Consider the following 14,969-nt stretch of genomic DNA (forward strand, 5'->3'; position numbering starts at 1 on the left):
TGGGAGGCCGAAGTGGCCAGATCATGAGGTCAGGAGTTTGAGACCAGCCTGGCCAACATAGTGAAACCCCATCTCTACTAAAAATACAAAAATTAGCTGGGCATGGTGGCGGGCGTCTGTAATCTCAGTTACTCGGAAGGCTGAGGCAGAATCACTTGAACTCAGGAGGCAGAGGCTGTAGTGAGCTGGGATTGCATCACTGCACTCCAGCCCAGCAACACTGCGAGACTCCATCTCCAAAAAAAAAAAAAAATTCTCCTATACAGTTCCATCTACATGACATTTTTCCCAGGTATAGTGATTTTAACTTAAGCAACAAAAAGATCATTCATTCTATGAGTTAATATCACTAAATTAAGTTCTATATAATGTGAAGATTTTTTTTGTACTTAATTGTACATTTTTGTTTGTTTCTGGTTATATAGAAGTATGACTGAATGTAGTTTAGACCTAGTTTATATTTAAATGTAGTCAGGTACAATTTTTTTTTTTTTTTTTCTTCTGGAGACAAAGTCTTGCTCTGTCACACAGGCTGGAGTGCAGTGGTGCGATCACAGCTCACTGCAGCCTCAACCTCCTGGGCTCTAGCAATCCTCCTGCCTCAGCCTCCTGAGTAGCTGGGAGGGAATACAGGCATGAGTCATCATGCCCAGCTAAGTTTTTGTATTTTTTATTTTTTGTAGAGACAGGTCTCACTTTGTTGCCCAGCTCGTCTGGAACTTCTGAGCTCAAAAGATCCTCTCACCTCTGCCTCCCAAAGTGCTGGAATTACAGGCATGAGCCACTTGCGCCCAGCACCATTTTCTTTAAAAGCATTTTGTATGTTTACTTAATGCTGAGAAATACTCAACAGCATAATTACTTTAAATTCTACTTAAAGAAAGTTTGCAGCTAAATGGTTCTATGATGCAGCGCCTTTCCTTCTTCATGAAGCGTTTTCTCTGTTCTCCCAGGACTTCCCCAGAAAATTCCCTTTCTACCCAACAGCACAGCTGCCTTTTCCTTCTGCACAGCCACTTCCCGAGTGTGCATTCATTCTCACAGTGAGATTGCACTGGCCGGAGCATATATTTGACTGTCTACCACCTGTAATGCCAGCCCCAAAGCCCTCGCTGGGTGCTCCCTGCTGATATCTCTTCAAGTCTTCGGGCAAATTTACAGCTAAGCCCACAGATAAGACCACACGGCACAAACCCTTTCCTCTTACTGCTGACCACTCTCCATCGTAGGAGCGGGTCTCTCCTTCCTGCTAAGCTATGAAAAGCGGTCTCCTGTTCCCCTGGCCTGCTCAAGAGCTCCTTCTTTAAGTGATGGCTGCCACTTTTCCTGGCACCTCAGTTTTCCACTGGGCACTCATGCTGCCCCGTAAGCTGGTGGCCTCAAGGTGCTGAAGTTTAGCTATGCTCCGGGCATGAGTGGGTAACGTTTCTCCATCCAGGCTTCAGTCAGTACCTTTCCAGATGGTACCAAAGGATGTTACTTTTGCTCTAAAGTCTTAAGCTGTTCTGAAAGGGGAATGACCACTCCATTTTTTACCAACAATCCCTACTGACCTGCAGCCAGCCCATACTTCCTCCCTACCCATCCCCTACCCCTTGCCTGGTCCTTAGAGCATGAATAGCTTTAAAAAAAATCCACACAATACTTGGAATCAGTCCTGCCTTCCAATTTCTGGTTGAGATCTCTGGGCCTGGTACCCCTTTCCCCTAGGAAGAATAGTCTCCCAGGAGGCTCCCCAGTGCCTCCTGAAAACAGACTTATGGCAGGCCAGATATATCCAAAGCCCCCTGAAAGAACATCTTAGGCTCAAATTGGAATCCCCCTTTTCCCAGTTACAGGTGTGAAGTGCTACAAGTTAGGAAGAAGGACCCTTTCAGACGGGCTGGGGAGAGCAGGGAGGGCTGGCGTTTCCTGACTGCACAGCACTTTGGTTGGCATTCACGGGCATTCGCAGACACATCCTTTCCCAACTCCAGATGATTATATTCTGAATCCACTGCAAATGAAAATGGTTGTTTAATAGTCCCTGATTTCTAACAGTTTATAATCTAACTCTTTAAGATGAGCAAACATGTAGTTTAAAATGCACATTTTTAGTGTGAAATGTTGGTGGAAAGCGCGACAGTGACTAATAATGTACTGTTTGCCATTGCTTCTCCTACTGGTGCTGGAGAAAGTAAACGGAACTGATGGTGGAAATGACAACACGCGCAAGGCCCCGTCAATCAGCAACACTGAGGCATTTCATGCAGTGTTGGATTTTGGATTCAACCAAAATCCAAACAGACTTCGATGATCCAATAAAGTTTGGGAAATTCATACACATCCATACAACAGAAACACTGCTTTTCATCATAAAAAAGAAAATGAACAATGACAGAGTACTGAGTGCCTACTACTTGAGTTCCAGGAACTACATACACTAAAATATTAAGCAATCATCTCAAAGTCACGCAACTAATAAGTAGAGGACCTAAGATGTAAACCAAAACCTATCTGACCCCATAGCTTGTGTACATTCCAATGTGGCACAGCATGGTACCCTAATCAATAACCTACTCAAATTAATAATAAAGCATATCTTAAGTAGATTTTTCTTAACTCCAGTGACATTATATTGACACCAGCCCAACTGGAAGATATGTCCACCATTAAATATGAAAATATTACTATTAAAAGAGACTAAGCCTTAGATGGAAGAGCCACAATAAAACCCATTCCAATGGCAAGAAGATGCATACTAACAAAATTTCAGTAACAACGACACAGAACCCATCAAGGCAAATGACTATTGCGTGGTATTTTCTCTGGGTACACCAAAGATAAAATGCAGATAATAGATAAAAGAATCAAGGGTACTCCTTGCCTAGTTAAGGTGTCAGGAAGACAAGCCTGGGCTTTATTTAGAAAAATGGAAAATATAAAACCTGTCCCTCTGTCAAGCACCAAAAAAGCTGATGAGATGGCTTTAGAATTGCTAAGCTGATGCATATATATCAAAACAGGAGGATTGGCTCTAAAGCAAAGACACCTGAGTTTCAATCAGAGGACGCCAGATATGTGCCTTTAATCAAGTTAAGTTCTAAGCTCAGGCAGCTACTCAGATGAATTCCCTTGACCACACCAGCTAATGGAATCATGAGAGTATGCCCCCTCCCAGGGTAACTCCGGGTTTGCTGAAGCAGATACATCTTTGAAGGGTGCTTGCTGTCTCTTTTCACTGATGACAGATGAGGCCAGCCCTTTTTATGGGAAAGCCTGTGACCTCATAACTGATATGTTGGTTTGAGATGATGTGGCACTTTCTCTGATGTCACCGAAACAGATGTCATTGCCTGCGGCAATGGGAGCTTGGATGACAACCCCCACCCTACTTACATGAAGGGCTGGGTGGAGAAAAGGCAGCCAGCAGATGAAATGGAAAAGTTATTTTTAAACAACAGCTATAAAAAGTCAACCGCAGGACAGATCCAATGGTGCCTACGAAGCTCAGTATAAACTTCCTCTTTATTATTGTATTTTAAATCATCAGTGATCATGACTAATTATGGCCTTAATGAATTCTTGGGCTTCCGGGAACAAAATCTTAATTTAGAGAAAGGAATACTCTTAGCATACGTTTATCTGGGCCAACAGATTTTTCACAACTTGTTAAATTGGAGTGTCCAACACTTGATTGAAAATGTGGATTCTGTCCTGTGGTGAGATGTAAAAATAAACTCAGTGGCTATCCTCATGCAGTTCCTTGCAAAAGAGCAGTCGAAAGCAGCTGCCAGCCTTGCCCAAAATAAACCATCACCCTATATCTTGGGAGGCATCAAAGGAAATGGGGCAAAACATTCAGAAGCATCCAAGAGTGGGAGACACAATCTTACAATAACTGGGAAATGCATCGACAGTCTCGTGTTTCCTTTGTCTTTGGTTTAATTTTGCTTTTTGTGTGTGTTTCCTTATTTACGAAAGAAAGAATGAGAACAGTCATACAGGTATTGAATGTTGGACTTTGAACATTCAGGAACCTAATTTCTCACTGGAGTCAGAAACCAGGACCAGGGAAAAAAAACAAAAAGTGGTGGTTCCCAATTATTTGCTGTGTTGGGAGCTTCAACTTAGGCCCTCTCTGTAGACATACTTTCGTCAAATCTTGTAACACAGCTTAGAAATGGAACTCTCTGGGAAGTGGTGTGTGCAGGTGCACATATGTGTGTGTAAACTATTCCCTGGGTATATCACCCACCTTCTGAGATGAAGGAACTTTTTCACAGCCTTATGGAAGCACCTAGAGCAGTAACTTCCAAATTCCAAACCATGAACCATTCGTGACTTTGTGAAATCAATTGGGTTGTGACTGGTATATGTTTTTAATGAAATGGAATCAAACAGAATACACAGTATCAGAGGGCACTGTATGCCGTAAAGAACTATCGATTTGTGCAGCATTCATATTAGTGAGGTGTATGATGTATACGCACATGTTCGTGTGGTATGTCTGGTGTGCCATTGACACTGCATAAACTAAAATAATTGTACAATCCAAAAAGCTTGAGTGTCACTTATCTAGAGCACACAATAAAAAAACAAACAAACAAAAAAAACCCACAGAACTTGGCCAGGCATGGTGGCTCATGCCTGTAATCCCAGCACTTTGGGAGGCTGAGGTGAGCGGATCACTTGAGGTCAGGCATTCGAGACCAGCCTGGCCAACATGGCAAAACCCCGTCTCTACTAAAATACAAAAATCAGCCAGGCGTGGTGGTGTGTGCCTGTAGTCCCAGCTACCTGGGAGTCTGAGGAACAAGAATCGCTTGAACCCGGAAGGCGGAGGTTGCAGTGGACCAAGATGATGCCACTGCACTCCAGCCTGAGTGACAGAGTGAGGCTCCATCTCAAAAAAAACAAAACTCAAGCGACGATCAGGTGGCCTAATGATGGAAGAGGTGAGCATCCATGTCCTTCTGAGGCAAAATCCCCCCTGAATCCCTTCCCACCCTGCCTGAGTCACATGTAGAGTTAGTGCCTGGGAGGTTCTGAGGTGAAGAGGGCGTGTCCAACAGCTGAAACTTCTACCTCAAAGTCCTAGGATGGATGGCAGGGAGGTGGCTTGATGCAATGTTAATAATTACAAGTTCTACACATTTCATAAGGATATTTAAGGAAAATCATGAACAATCTCAAAGACTTTTAAATACTAAAGTGTGTCATACACAAAAGACAACCATATCAGCTCAAACTCCTAAACCTTGAGTAAATACCTATGTTTACGGCCTTTTACTTAAGTTTTGAAGGTTGTTCATGGGGCTCTGGCCTAAAAGAAAAAAAGGGGGTATAAATTTTCTCCTTTTTCTTCCTGTGTTAATTGCTACATTACAAGAGGCTTCTTGATTTTGCAGGAAGCAGGGGGCATTTCTGAAACGCTAAATTACCTACCAACCCAGGAACAAACACTGGCCAAGGAACAAAACCTGAGGCTGTGGAATTTTGAACTTTACACTGAATTACACTAAAACGCCTTTCTCATCTCTCTGGGGAACACAGTTTAGTGCCCAATAATCCTTTGAAGTTTGAAATATTTCCACGTGAAAAGAAAGTTCATACTCTTCGCACAACCAGAAGTTAGAGATAATGGAGAAACGAAAAGTGAATTAAAACCAAGGTAAAAGTGTACAGTAGAGTAACTTGGCTCATTTATCAGTCCTCAAATAGCTTCTCTGTGTGCAGCTGGGGGTGGGTTCAGCCAGTTATTGTCAGTCTAAGAGAGAAGAGATGAACCCACACACAGAAAACCGTAATAGTGTGTAGGGAACAAATACACAAAATTAGTGCAAACAGACACAGCTGTGTGGGCTAAACAAACAGACCAGGAGAGCCAGAATCCAGTTAAAGCCCAGCAAACTTGGCTGGAAAGACCTTTAACAGGAACCATATAGAGATTTTCAAGAACGAGAAAAGTAGAGTTAGAAAGACTATAGTTAAGAGGAAGATCAAAGAGAAAGATTAAAGAATTCTTATTTCTGATAACAATAGAGATAAATGTCAGGCAAGCATGTCCCTTACTTCTGCGAGGTCCGAGGAAAGTGTACAAATGAAGTCCCAATGCCACACATCTTAAGGTTTCTCCTTGCCTTACTCCAAGCCAAACAACCCAACACCTGCTCCTTCCAGCTCCCTCTATGGCCAGGTTTGAACTAGAATTCTTGGACTTCCCAGGGCTGCTTGCCAAAATGCGGTAGTACAAGCAGAATTACCCGAGGCCTCAGCCTGCTCCACTCCATTGGAGAGAGACAGTCTCTTGGGTCTTCTTGTGTTCCTATACATTCTGCTGGGGATGCCACGATGGAAAGGCTCTCACTGCTCTTTTATGATGGGCCACCTCTCAAGGTTGTTATGAAGCTGGTAACCTGGACAGATAAGGTAAGGTCTCTCTCTGGGCAAGAAGCAGGCTTATTGATTGCTTGCTATAAAAGTAGTGGATTCTCCAAGCTCAGGCTTCCTTAGCTGTGACACAATCCCCACTGAGAGCACAGCATCCACCTGGATCTGTCCTGGCACCTGGGGGCAAGGAGAACTGATACATACATGCTTATGCTCAAACTGCCTGCTGAGCAATAGAGTCCTTTGTCTCTGACCCAGGAATCGCATGTCTTCCATAAATAAGGCTAAATTGAATCCCAGAGCTGCCATATTGTGAAGGATGTCATGCACACACCAGCCCTGGTTCAAACTCCATATGCAGCCCTCACAAAGAGCTGTCTCTGTCTACCCCATTGGCTTCACTGGTGCCCGCTGGTCACCAGGTTTGCCCTTCAGAGAACAGATTTGGAGTAGAAGTCCACATAGGCCCTGGAAATGAGCTAAGATCATCAAAATTCCCTTTGGACAGGGAATTCCAAGATCCTAGGTAGTAGGGTAAGTTCTAGAGGGCTAAGGTGAGAGCTCCAGATGGACGCATCCCTTTGGTCCTGCCAACTACGCATCCCATGGAGGGGGACATGGCTAAAGGACAGCCAGCACAGGGCCCTCTAGAACACTGAGTCCAAATCAAGGGCTCTTGTGTCCAGGTCTAAAGTTGGCTCTTGCTGGGGCAAGGTCCTTGAAGGAGCAAGAGGCACAGCAGCAAGAGAAACCAAAGTAAGGGCCAGTTCAAAAGTTAAGTGACCAAGTTCTCACCCCCTTCTAGCTCTAAATGTTTAGATGACTTTAACCCCACCAGGCCTCAGTTTCTCCTTCTGTAAAATAAAGTGATTAGCAGTTCAATACAATGATGTTTAAGGTGTATCTCAAGTCTAAGCTCCTACGACTCTACAAATCCATGCTCAAGGAGAGAGGCTGCAGCTCACAGCCCTAAAGAAGCCTGAGAACAAAATAAGTAATACATGGAGCAAACTGAGCCACAAACGCCTACAAGTGATGGGCCGGCCAGTGTCTGTGCATCACTCGTGCAGAAGAAAACTATCCCAGTGGGAAAAAATGACAAGATTTCTCAGGGATGAGACCAGGGTGGGGCTATCCAGAGAGCTTGCAGCTTAGAGAGGTGCATTCACTTAGAAAAGCCAGAAGGATTCTCTAGCAGCCACACACGAGCACTGCCCAGACACTGGCAAGTGAAAATGTATTTCTTGATGGAGCACAGGAAGGAGGGCCCCCTGGGAAACCATCTCACTCCCATCTTACACATTTCCTGATAGCATGCAATTAGCGGATCACCTCAGCAAAGGAAGTGTGAAGGTGCTTTCACACCGCTTCAGCTCTGTTCCGAGAGGCTCCCAGAGAAAAACCGAAGAAAGATGAAGAGGACTTCTTCATCTCTCCCAGCCCTGTCCTCTTCCAGTTTCCATGGCTCAGATAAAAGGTCTTTTCACCTAGAAATCAGTAATAGGCTAGGTGGCTGCTGCTGAGTCCAGTACAAAAAAAAAAAGAAAGAAAAACTAACTCAGGATTGACTCATAATCGGAGCACAAATTTTCATCTGGGTAGATGGGAAAGTCCCCTGTGGGGTATTGTATAGGAGTGGAAAAAAAGTAAAGAGGTATCATTTTCTTCCATTTGGTCAGTGATGAAACAGCCACTCCCCTTCCCTGCCATGCTATGCCACGCCACATGAAACAATGGCCCCCAAGGCCTCTCCACCCCCCATTTCTGGTGACCCAGGATCCTGTTCACTTATCAAAGTTGTTCTACTTCCAGAGAGCTGCCTCTGAAGGATGATAATATGAGGAGCACCAACAGGAACACACACACAGGTGTGCATTCCCCAGCCCAGCCCTGCACACAGCTCAAACACCGGTCACCTGCATGGGGTGATGTGAGTAAAGGGGTCCCGACGTCTTCCCTTGCCCAGCGCCCCAATCACCAACTCCCCATGGCTGGCTCTAGGGCAGGGCATTGCCAATGCTTACATCAGTCATTCTGGTTAGCGTGGTGTTCTCTGAGTACCACAGAGGCCCTTGGCAGAAAACAAAGAGAAAGGGGGAAGAGCAGTCAGAGAACTGTAGGTCCATTCCCCCTGTTTGAGTGAGGCAGCCCTGCTTTTATTTACTTCCCTCTCAAGCCAAAATACATTAAAAGCTACTGATTTTGTTTGTCTGTTTGTTTTGAGATGGAGTTTTGCTCTTGTTGCCCAGGCTAGAGTGCAATGGCGCAATCTCGGCTCACCGCAACCTCTGCCTCCCAGGTTCAAGTGATTCTCCCGCCTCAGCCTCCTGAGTAGCTGGGATTACAGGCACACGCCACTATGCCCAGCTAATTTTGTATCTTTAGTAGATACGGGGTTTCTCCATGTTGATCAGGCTGGTCTCGAACTCCCAACCTCAGGTGATCCACCAGCCACAGCCTCCCAAAATGCCGGGATTACAGGCGTGAGCCACCGCGCCCAGCCTTAAAAGCTACTGGTCTTATATGACCTTAGGAGGTCCCTGCTACAATTATCTGTGGGAAGATCACAGATGAATCCATTGCCAGCCATTACTACCATAAAAGTTTTGTCCACGAGGAGAGGTGAGTCTTGAAGAGGCAGAAGAAATGGGAGAAGAAGCTAAACGGAGCCACTGCGCTCCTAGAGTCAAGGGAAGGCACAGAGTACAGGGAAGGAGACCAAGGGGAAGAGGAACATCAACACACTTGTCCTGCTTTGTAAGTAAAGTAAGCCAGACAAAGACAAATGCTGTATGGTATCACTTACACCTAAAAAAAAAAAAATTAAGTCAAACTCACAGAAACAAGAGAATAGAAAGGTGGTCACCAGGGGCTAGGAGTGGAAGAACTGGTCAAAGAGTACAAAGTTTCAGTTATAAGGTAAATACATTCTGAGGATCTACTGTACAGCATGGTGACTAGAATTAAAAATGCCATATCATATACTTGAAATGTGCTAAGAGAGTAGCTCTTAAGCATTTGCACCAAAAAGAAAAAAGAAAGGTAACTATGTGAAGTGATGGATGTGTTAATTAGCCTGATTGTGATAATCATTTCACAATATACACATATATCAACTCGTTACATTGTATACTGTAAAAATATGCAATTTTGTCAATTATACCTTAATAACGCTGACAACACACAAACAAACAAAAAACTTTCCCTGCTTTAACAGGTGGCTAAACTAGCCCTGGTCACATTTGGTAACAGCAGCCTGTCAGGGAAGGCTAAAGATCTTAATAGCATGAAGCAGATGAGATGATGATGATGATGATGATTATTATTATTATTTGAGATGGAGTCTTGCTCTGTCACCCAGACTGGAGTGCAATGGCACAATCTCGGCTCACTGCAACCTCTGCCTCCCAGGTTCAAGCGATTCTCCTGCCTTGGTCTCCCGAGTAGCTGGGATTATAGGCATCTGCCACCATGCCTGGATAATTTTTGTATTTTTAGTAAAGATGGGGTTTCACCATGTTGGTCAGGTGATCTCTGACCAACAGGTGATCCACCTGCCTCGGCCTCCCAAACTGCTGGGATTACAGTGGTGAGCCACTGCACCTGACCAAGGTAGATTATTTTTAATGGTGAGTCAAAGATCCTGTAGAAATGTATGAGAATATGTCCAGTGTTTTGTTATGTGGAAATAGTTCTTAACAAAGAAGTATGCACAATATAAATATGTACACATAAAATACTCCAAAATGTAAAGATAGTTCTGAGTGAAAGGATTCTATTTTTTTTCTACACTATTTTTACAAGGAGCACATACTATGTATGCATCTTCCTTAAGTCTGAAACATATGATAAACAAGTAAAACTATATCAAACTAAGAAGCTTTTGCACAACAACAACAAAAAACAATTAACAAAACGAAAAGGCACCCCACGGATTGGGAGAAAATGTTTGCAAACCACATAAACCATGAGGGGTTAATATTAAAAATACATAAGGAATTCATACAACTCAACAGCAAAAACAAAAACAAAACCCAATTTTAAAAAATGGGCAAAGAACCTGAATAGACACATCTCTAAAGAAAACACAAAAATGGTCAACTGGTATATGAAAAGGTGCTCACTGACACTAGTCATCAGAGAAACACAAATCAAAACCCTACATGATATCACTTCACATCTGTTAGTACAATCATCATAAAAAGACTAGGCGTGACAAGTATTGGAAAGGGTGTGGAGAAAAGGGACCCTTCCACACTGTTGGTGGTAATGTAAATTAGTAAAACCATTATGAAAAACAGTGTAGAGGTTCCTCAAAATATTAAAAACAGAACTCGCATATAAGCCAGCAATCCCTCTGCTGGTATATACCCAAAGACAATGAAATCAGCATCTAATAGAGTTACCTGTGCACCCATGTTCGTTAATGATGAAGAGTCTTGCTTTACCAAAATATTCCGCTAATAACTGGAGGAGAAATGATAGAATTCTATAAGGCTACTTTCAAACCCCTAATGTATTGATCTCTCTAGTCAATAAGTGTACATTGTTGAGAACCAAATAGGCAAATTTTATGTTCCTTCTGATGGAGGTACGTAGTGGAACCTATGACGAATTCTTACCGAAAACTGAAACCAAACAAAGTAGAGTCTGTAGTGGGCGTAGGACTGTGCTAACAGACACCACAAGGATATTACAAGTAAATGAAGACCACGGAAGACTCTATAGGACAACTGACTCGGCCTTTACTAGATAACAGCAAAGACATTCAAGAGAACGTACAGACAAAAAGATATAATGGACGGATCAAACAGTTTGAACACATGGCCCTTATTTGGATATCTGACTCAAACAAGCAAACAAAAATGAAAATGTGCAAGGAGGGAGGAAAGGAGGGAGGGGGGAAGGAGGGAGGAAGGAAAGAGGAAAGGAAAGGAAGGAAAAAAGGAAGGAAGGAAGGGAAAGAAGAAATGAAGAAAAAGAAGAAAAAAAGAAAGAAACAAAAAAGAAAGAAAGAGAAAGAAAAGAGGAAGGAAGGAAGGAAGGAAGGGAGGGAGGGAGGGAGGGACGAACGAACAAGCAGCACAGTCCACCTGCAGAGGAGAGCAGAGACTTCCCAGGCAAGGTGGTGGATGGGTCCTTCTCCCTCACACAGCCCGACTTTGCCCCCAGCACATCCCTGCTGTGCCTCTGCTGCCCCCATGTGGCCGAGGGAAGGCCTGACACTGAGGCTGTAGAGGACGAAACCTGAACACGAACTCCAAGGAGGTCTTTGACAGATTGCTCTTCCCTTTTCACGAATTTCTGGCCAGGATTTGTCCCACCCACTCAGGAACATGGGACTGCTGCGGGAGCACGTGCCAGGATGGGTGCCGGGATATCTGCTCAGAATGCTAAAAACTTGGATACAGATGCTGGCTGGGCAGGATCCAGAGAACCAGAGCCGCCTCAGGCAATCCCCCCAGGGGAGAGGAAGCGGAGACAAAAAGAGAGGAAGCCCCTGGAGACCAACGGCCAAAGGAAAGCAGTGAAACCAGCTCCCTGGCCTCCTGAGATCAAGGTAACGCCACGCTAAGTTGGTGGCGCTTCCTCCCTTTGGGCAGTCTGTCTTACAGAACACCTGCGGTGAACTGTCCCTGACTGCTCTCTGAGCACACGTTCCCAGAAATGCAGAGAAAATTTCAGGGGGATCCCAGTGATGGTAGTTTTAGCTTATGTCTATATTAGCCAGCTTTTTGAGCAACAAACCATAAAGAATCAGGAAATGGGAATTAAATTCATTTGTTATTATCAAATAACATGCAAAGAGATTTAAACTGATCCCTTAATATTTGCACAACTGTTACTGGGCATTAATGCTGACCCTTAATCTGATTAAATTTTTGTTTACCCAGTAAATTCATTTTTCTCTGCTTAATTTGTTGGATCTCTAACACTCAGGGTGACAGGAGTCTCTGACTAAGAAATAATTGTCACAGCACAGGTACGTATCACGTGTGCACATGAACACGTACATTCTGGATGAAACTCCCCAAAAGCCAGTTTCTTAACCCTGCACTTTCACCCGTTCCTCTTGCATATGACCCAGACATAAACCTCCATATACGCCTCTTATACTGAGACTCCACAGCCAGACCACCTGGGTTCAAACGCAGCTTTAGCATCTACTGTGTGACCTTGGACAAATCACCTAAACTTTCTGAGTTTCAGTTACCTCCTCTATATGTGAGGATGATAATAATGGCACCTCATAGGGCTAAATGAGTTCACAGCTGTAAAGTGCTTAAAACAGCACTTGGCACAGTAAGTGCTAGAGGAATTTATCAACTTGGTACCATTATAATTTTTGTAAAACGGGTTTGAAATGCAATTAAGGAACAAACTAGTGAATTTTAAAAAACAAATTTAACAAACAATTTTCAGCTGGGCACAGTGGCTCTGACCTGTAATCCCAGCATTTTGGGAGGCCAAGGGGGACGGATCATGAGGTCAGGAGATTGAGACCATCCTGGCCAACATGGTGAAACCCCATCTCTACTAAAAAAAATACAAAAATTAGCCGGGCGTGGTGGCACACGCCTGTAGTCCCAGCTGCTTGGGAGGCTGAGGCAGGAGAATCACTTGAACCTGGGAGGCAGAGCTTGCAGTGAGCCGAGATCATGCCACTGCACTCTAGCCTGGGTGACAGAGCAAGACTCCATCTCAAAAAAAAGAAAAAAAGTACCAATGATTTTCTCTTTTTTTTAACTACTAAGTATCATTTGCTACTAAAATTGGATTATAATGAAGTGGCCAGTGCCTCCTTGTTCACCTCTAAATTTTGATGTCATTTTCAGGAGAATCAGGCTTGTTGATCTTATTCTCCTCCAAGCCTCTTTTTTAACCCCCTAGTAATAGTTCTTGTCATGATCACTTTCTTCTTCAATGCTATATCATTTAGGAAAAGTAAAGAATATGCATGTATGTGTACACGTGTGTACATGTGTGTACATATGAGAGTATGTCCATGTGTATTGAGGATGTGAATATGACAGCATGTGTGCATATGTGTTTGTGTGTGTGCGAGAGTAGCACGTGTGCATGCGTGTGTGCATATGTGTGTGTGTGGCAGGAGCAGGTGGGTAGAGTTTGGCCATGCTGAGCATCTCAGCACATCTGCACTTTCACTGTGACCTCCTTCACTTTTCTTCCATCCCTGGTTCTGGATTCTATCCTCTTCCTTCCCCACCTTCCATTTGGCAGCACGATCAGCTCTCAGTCCAGTAACACTTACCTGTTAGTGTTCTCTAGAACCTCCACCTTCTTCCGAAGCTCCAAGTTCTCAGTTGAACAAGACTCCACTCTACAAAGGAGAGAGAAAGAAGAAAATTATTATCCATAGAGCAAACACTAAGCCAGGAGCTAGGGTAGGTGGGGATGAGGAAAATGAGGGTTGGGGGGATCTGCTACTCCATGGAAGTGTGAGAAAGTATGGAAAGAAGGATGAAGAGACTTAAGGAAAAAAAAATAGGCCGGGCGCAGTGGCTCACACCTATAATCCCAGCACTTTGGGAGACCGAGGCAGGTGGATCACGAGGTCAGGAGATCGAGACCATCCTGGCCAACACGGTGAAACCCTGTCTCTACTAAAAATACAAAAATTAGCTGGGCATGGTGGCATGCCCAGCTACTCAGGAGGCTAAGGCAGGAGAATTGCTTGAACCTGGGAGTCGGAGGTTGCAGTGAGGCAAGATAGCCACTGCACTCCAGCCTGGTGACAGAGAGAGACAAGAAAGGAAGGAAAGAAAGAGGAAGGAAGGAAGGAAAGGAAGGAAGGAAGGAAGGGAGGGAGGGAGGGAGGGAGGGAGGGAGAGAGGGAGGGAGGGAGGGAGGAAAAGGAAGGAGAGAGAGAGAGAGGGAGGGAGGAAAAGAAAGAAGAAAAGAAAAGAAAGGAGCTGGGGCCAGGCATAGTGCCTCATGCCTGTAATCTCAGCATTTTGGGAGGCTGAGGCAGGCAGATCACTTGAGGTCAGGAGCTCAAGACCAGCCTGGCCAACATGGTGAAACCCCATCTCACTAAAAATGCAAAAATTAGCTGGGCATGGTGGTATGTGCCTGTAATCCCAGCTACTTGGAAGGCTGAGGCAGAAGAATCACCTGAACCTGGGAGGCAGGTTGCAGTGAGCCAAGATCACACTCCAGCCTGGGCCACAGAGTGAGACTCCGTCTTAAAAAAAAAAAAAAAAAAAAAAAGAGGGAGCTGAGTGATAAGTGCCTGAATAATGAAAGATGAATAGGGACGGTATAAAATATGACCCTCTTTTAGGGTGTTACAACCCTCTTTCCTCTCACCTCCTCCCTAGTGTTCTCAATGCCCGTCATACTTCTCCCTCTATACTACAATGATCTGGATACTCCCGGCTACACTCTTACCAGGACTGATAAGAAGTGAAGAGACTTAAGCAAAGGGCAGGACAAGAGGGAGGACAAGAGCCCAGGACAAGGAATCCCGGTGCTGGGGCACCCATGCCCAAAAGAGACAGTAAAGAGATTTTCATAGAAACATCTTAACCCTGGATGCCCATAGAAAATGGGGGACAGCCTGGAACTACAGTCAT

General features: G+C 44.3%; 1 protein-coding gene across 4 annotated transcripts in view; it reads right to left on the reverse strand.

Moving 5' to 3' along the window:
* Window positions 1-14,969, reverse strand: part of CREB3L2 (cAMP responsive element binding protein 3 like 2) — a 129,692-nt gene that overhangs the window by 15,507 nt on the left and 99,216 nt on the right. For all 4 annotated transcript variants that reach the window (XR_012090437.1, XR_012090436.1, XM_007983065.3 and 1 more), the window contains exon 8: window positions 13,646-13,714. Coding sequence is in view for 2 of the 4 variants with exons in the window: in XM_007983065.3 (XP_007981256.1) it covers window positions 13,646-13,714 (69 nt within the window). In the remaining 2 variants the exon portion in view is untranslated. The remainder of the gene's footprint in view (window positions 1-13,645; window positions 13,715-14,969) is intronic.

The sequence above is a fragment of the Chlorocebus sabaeus genome, chromosome 21 (genome assembly GCF_047675955.1).
Source record: "Chlorocebus sabaeus isolate Y175 chromosome 21, mChlSab1.0.hap1, whole genome shotgun sequence".
In the NCBI taxonomy this organism is placed as follows: Eukaryota; Metazoa; Chordata; class Mammalia; order Primates; family Cercopithecidae; genus Chlorocebus; species Chlorocebus sabaeus.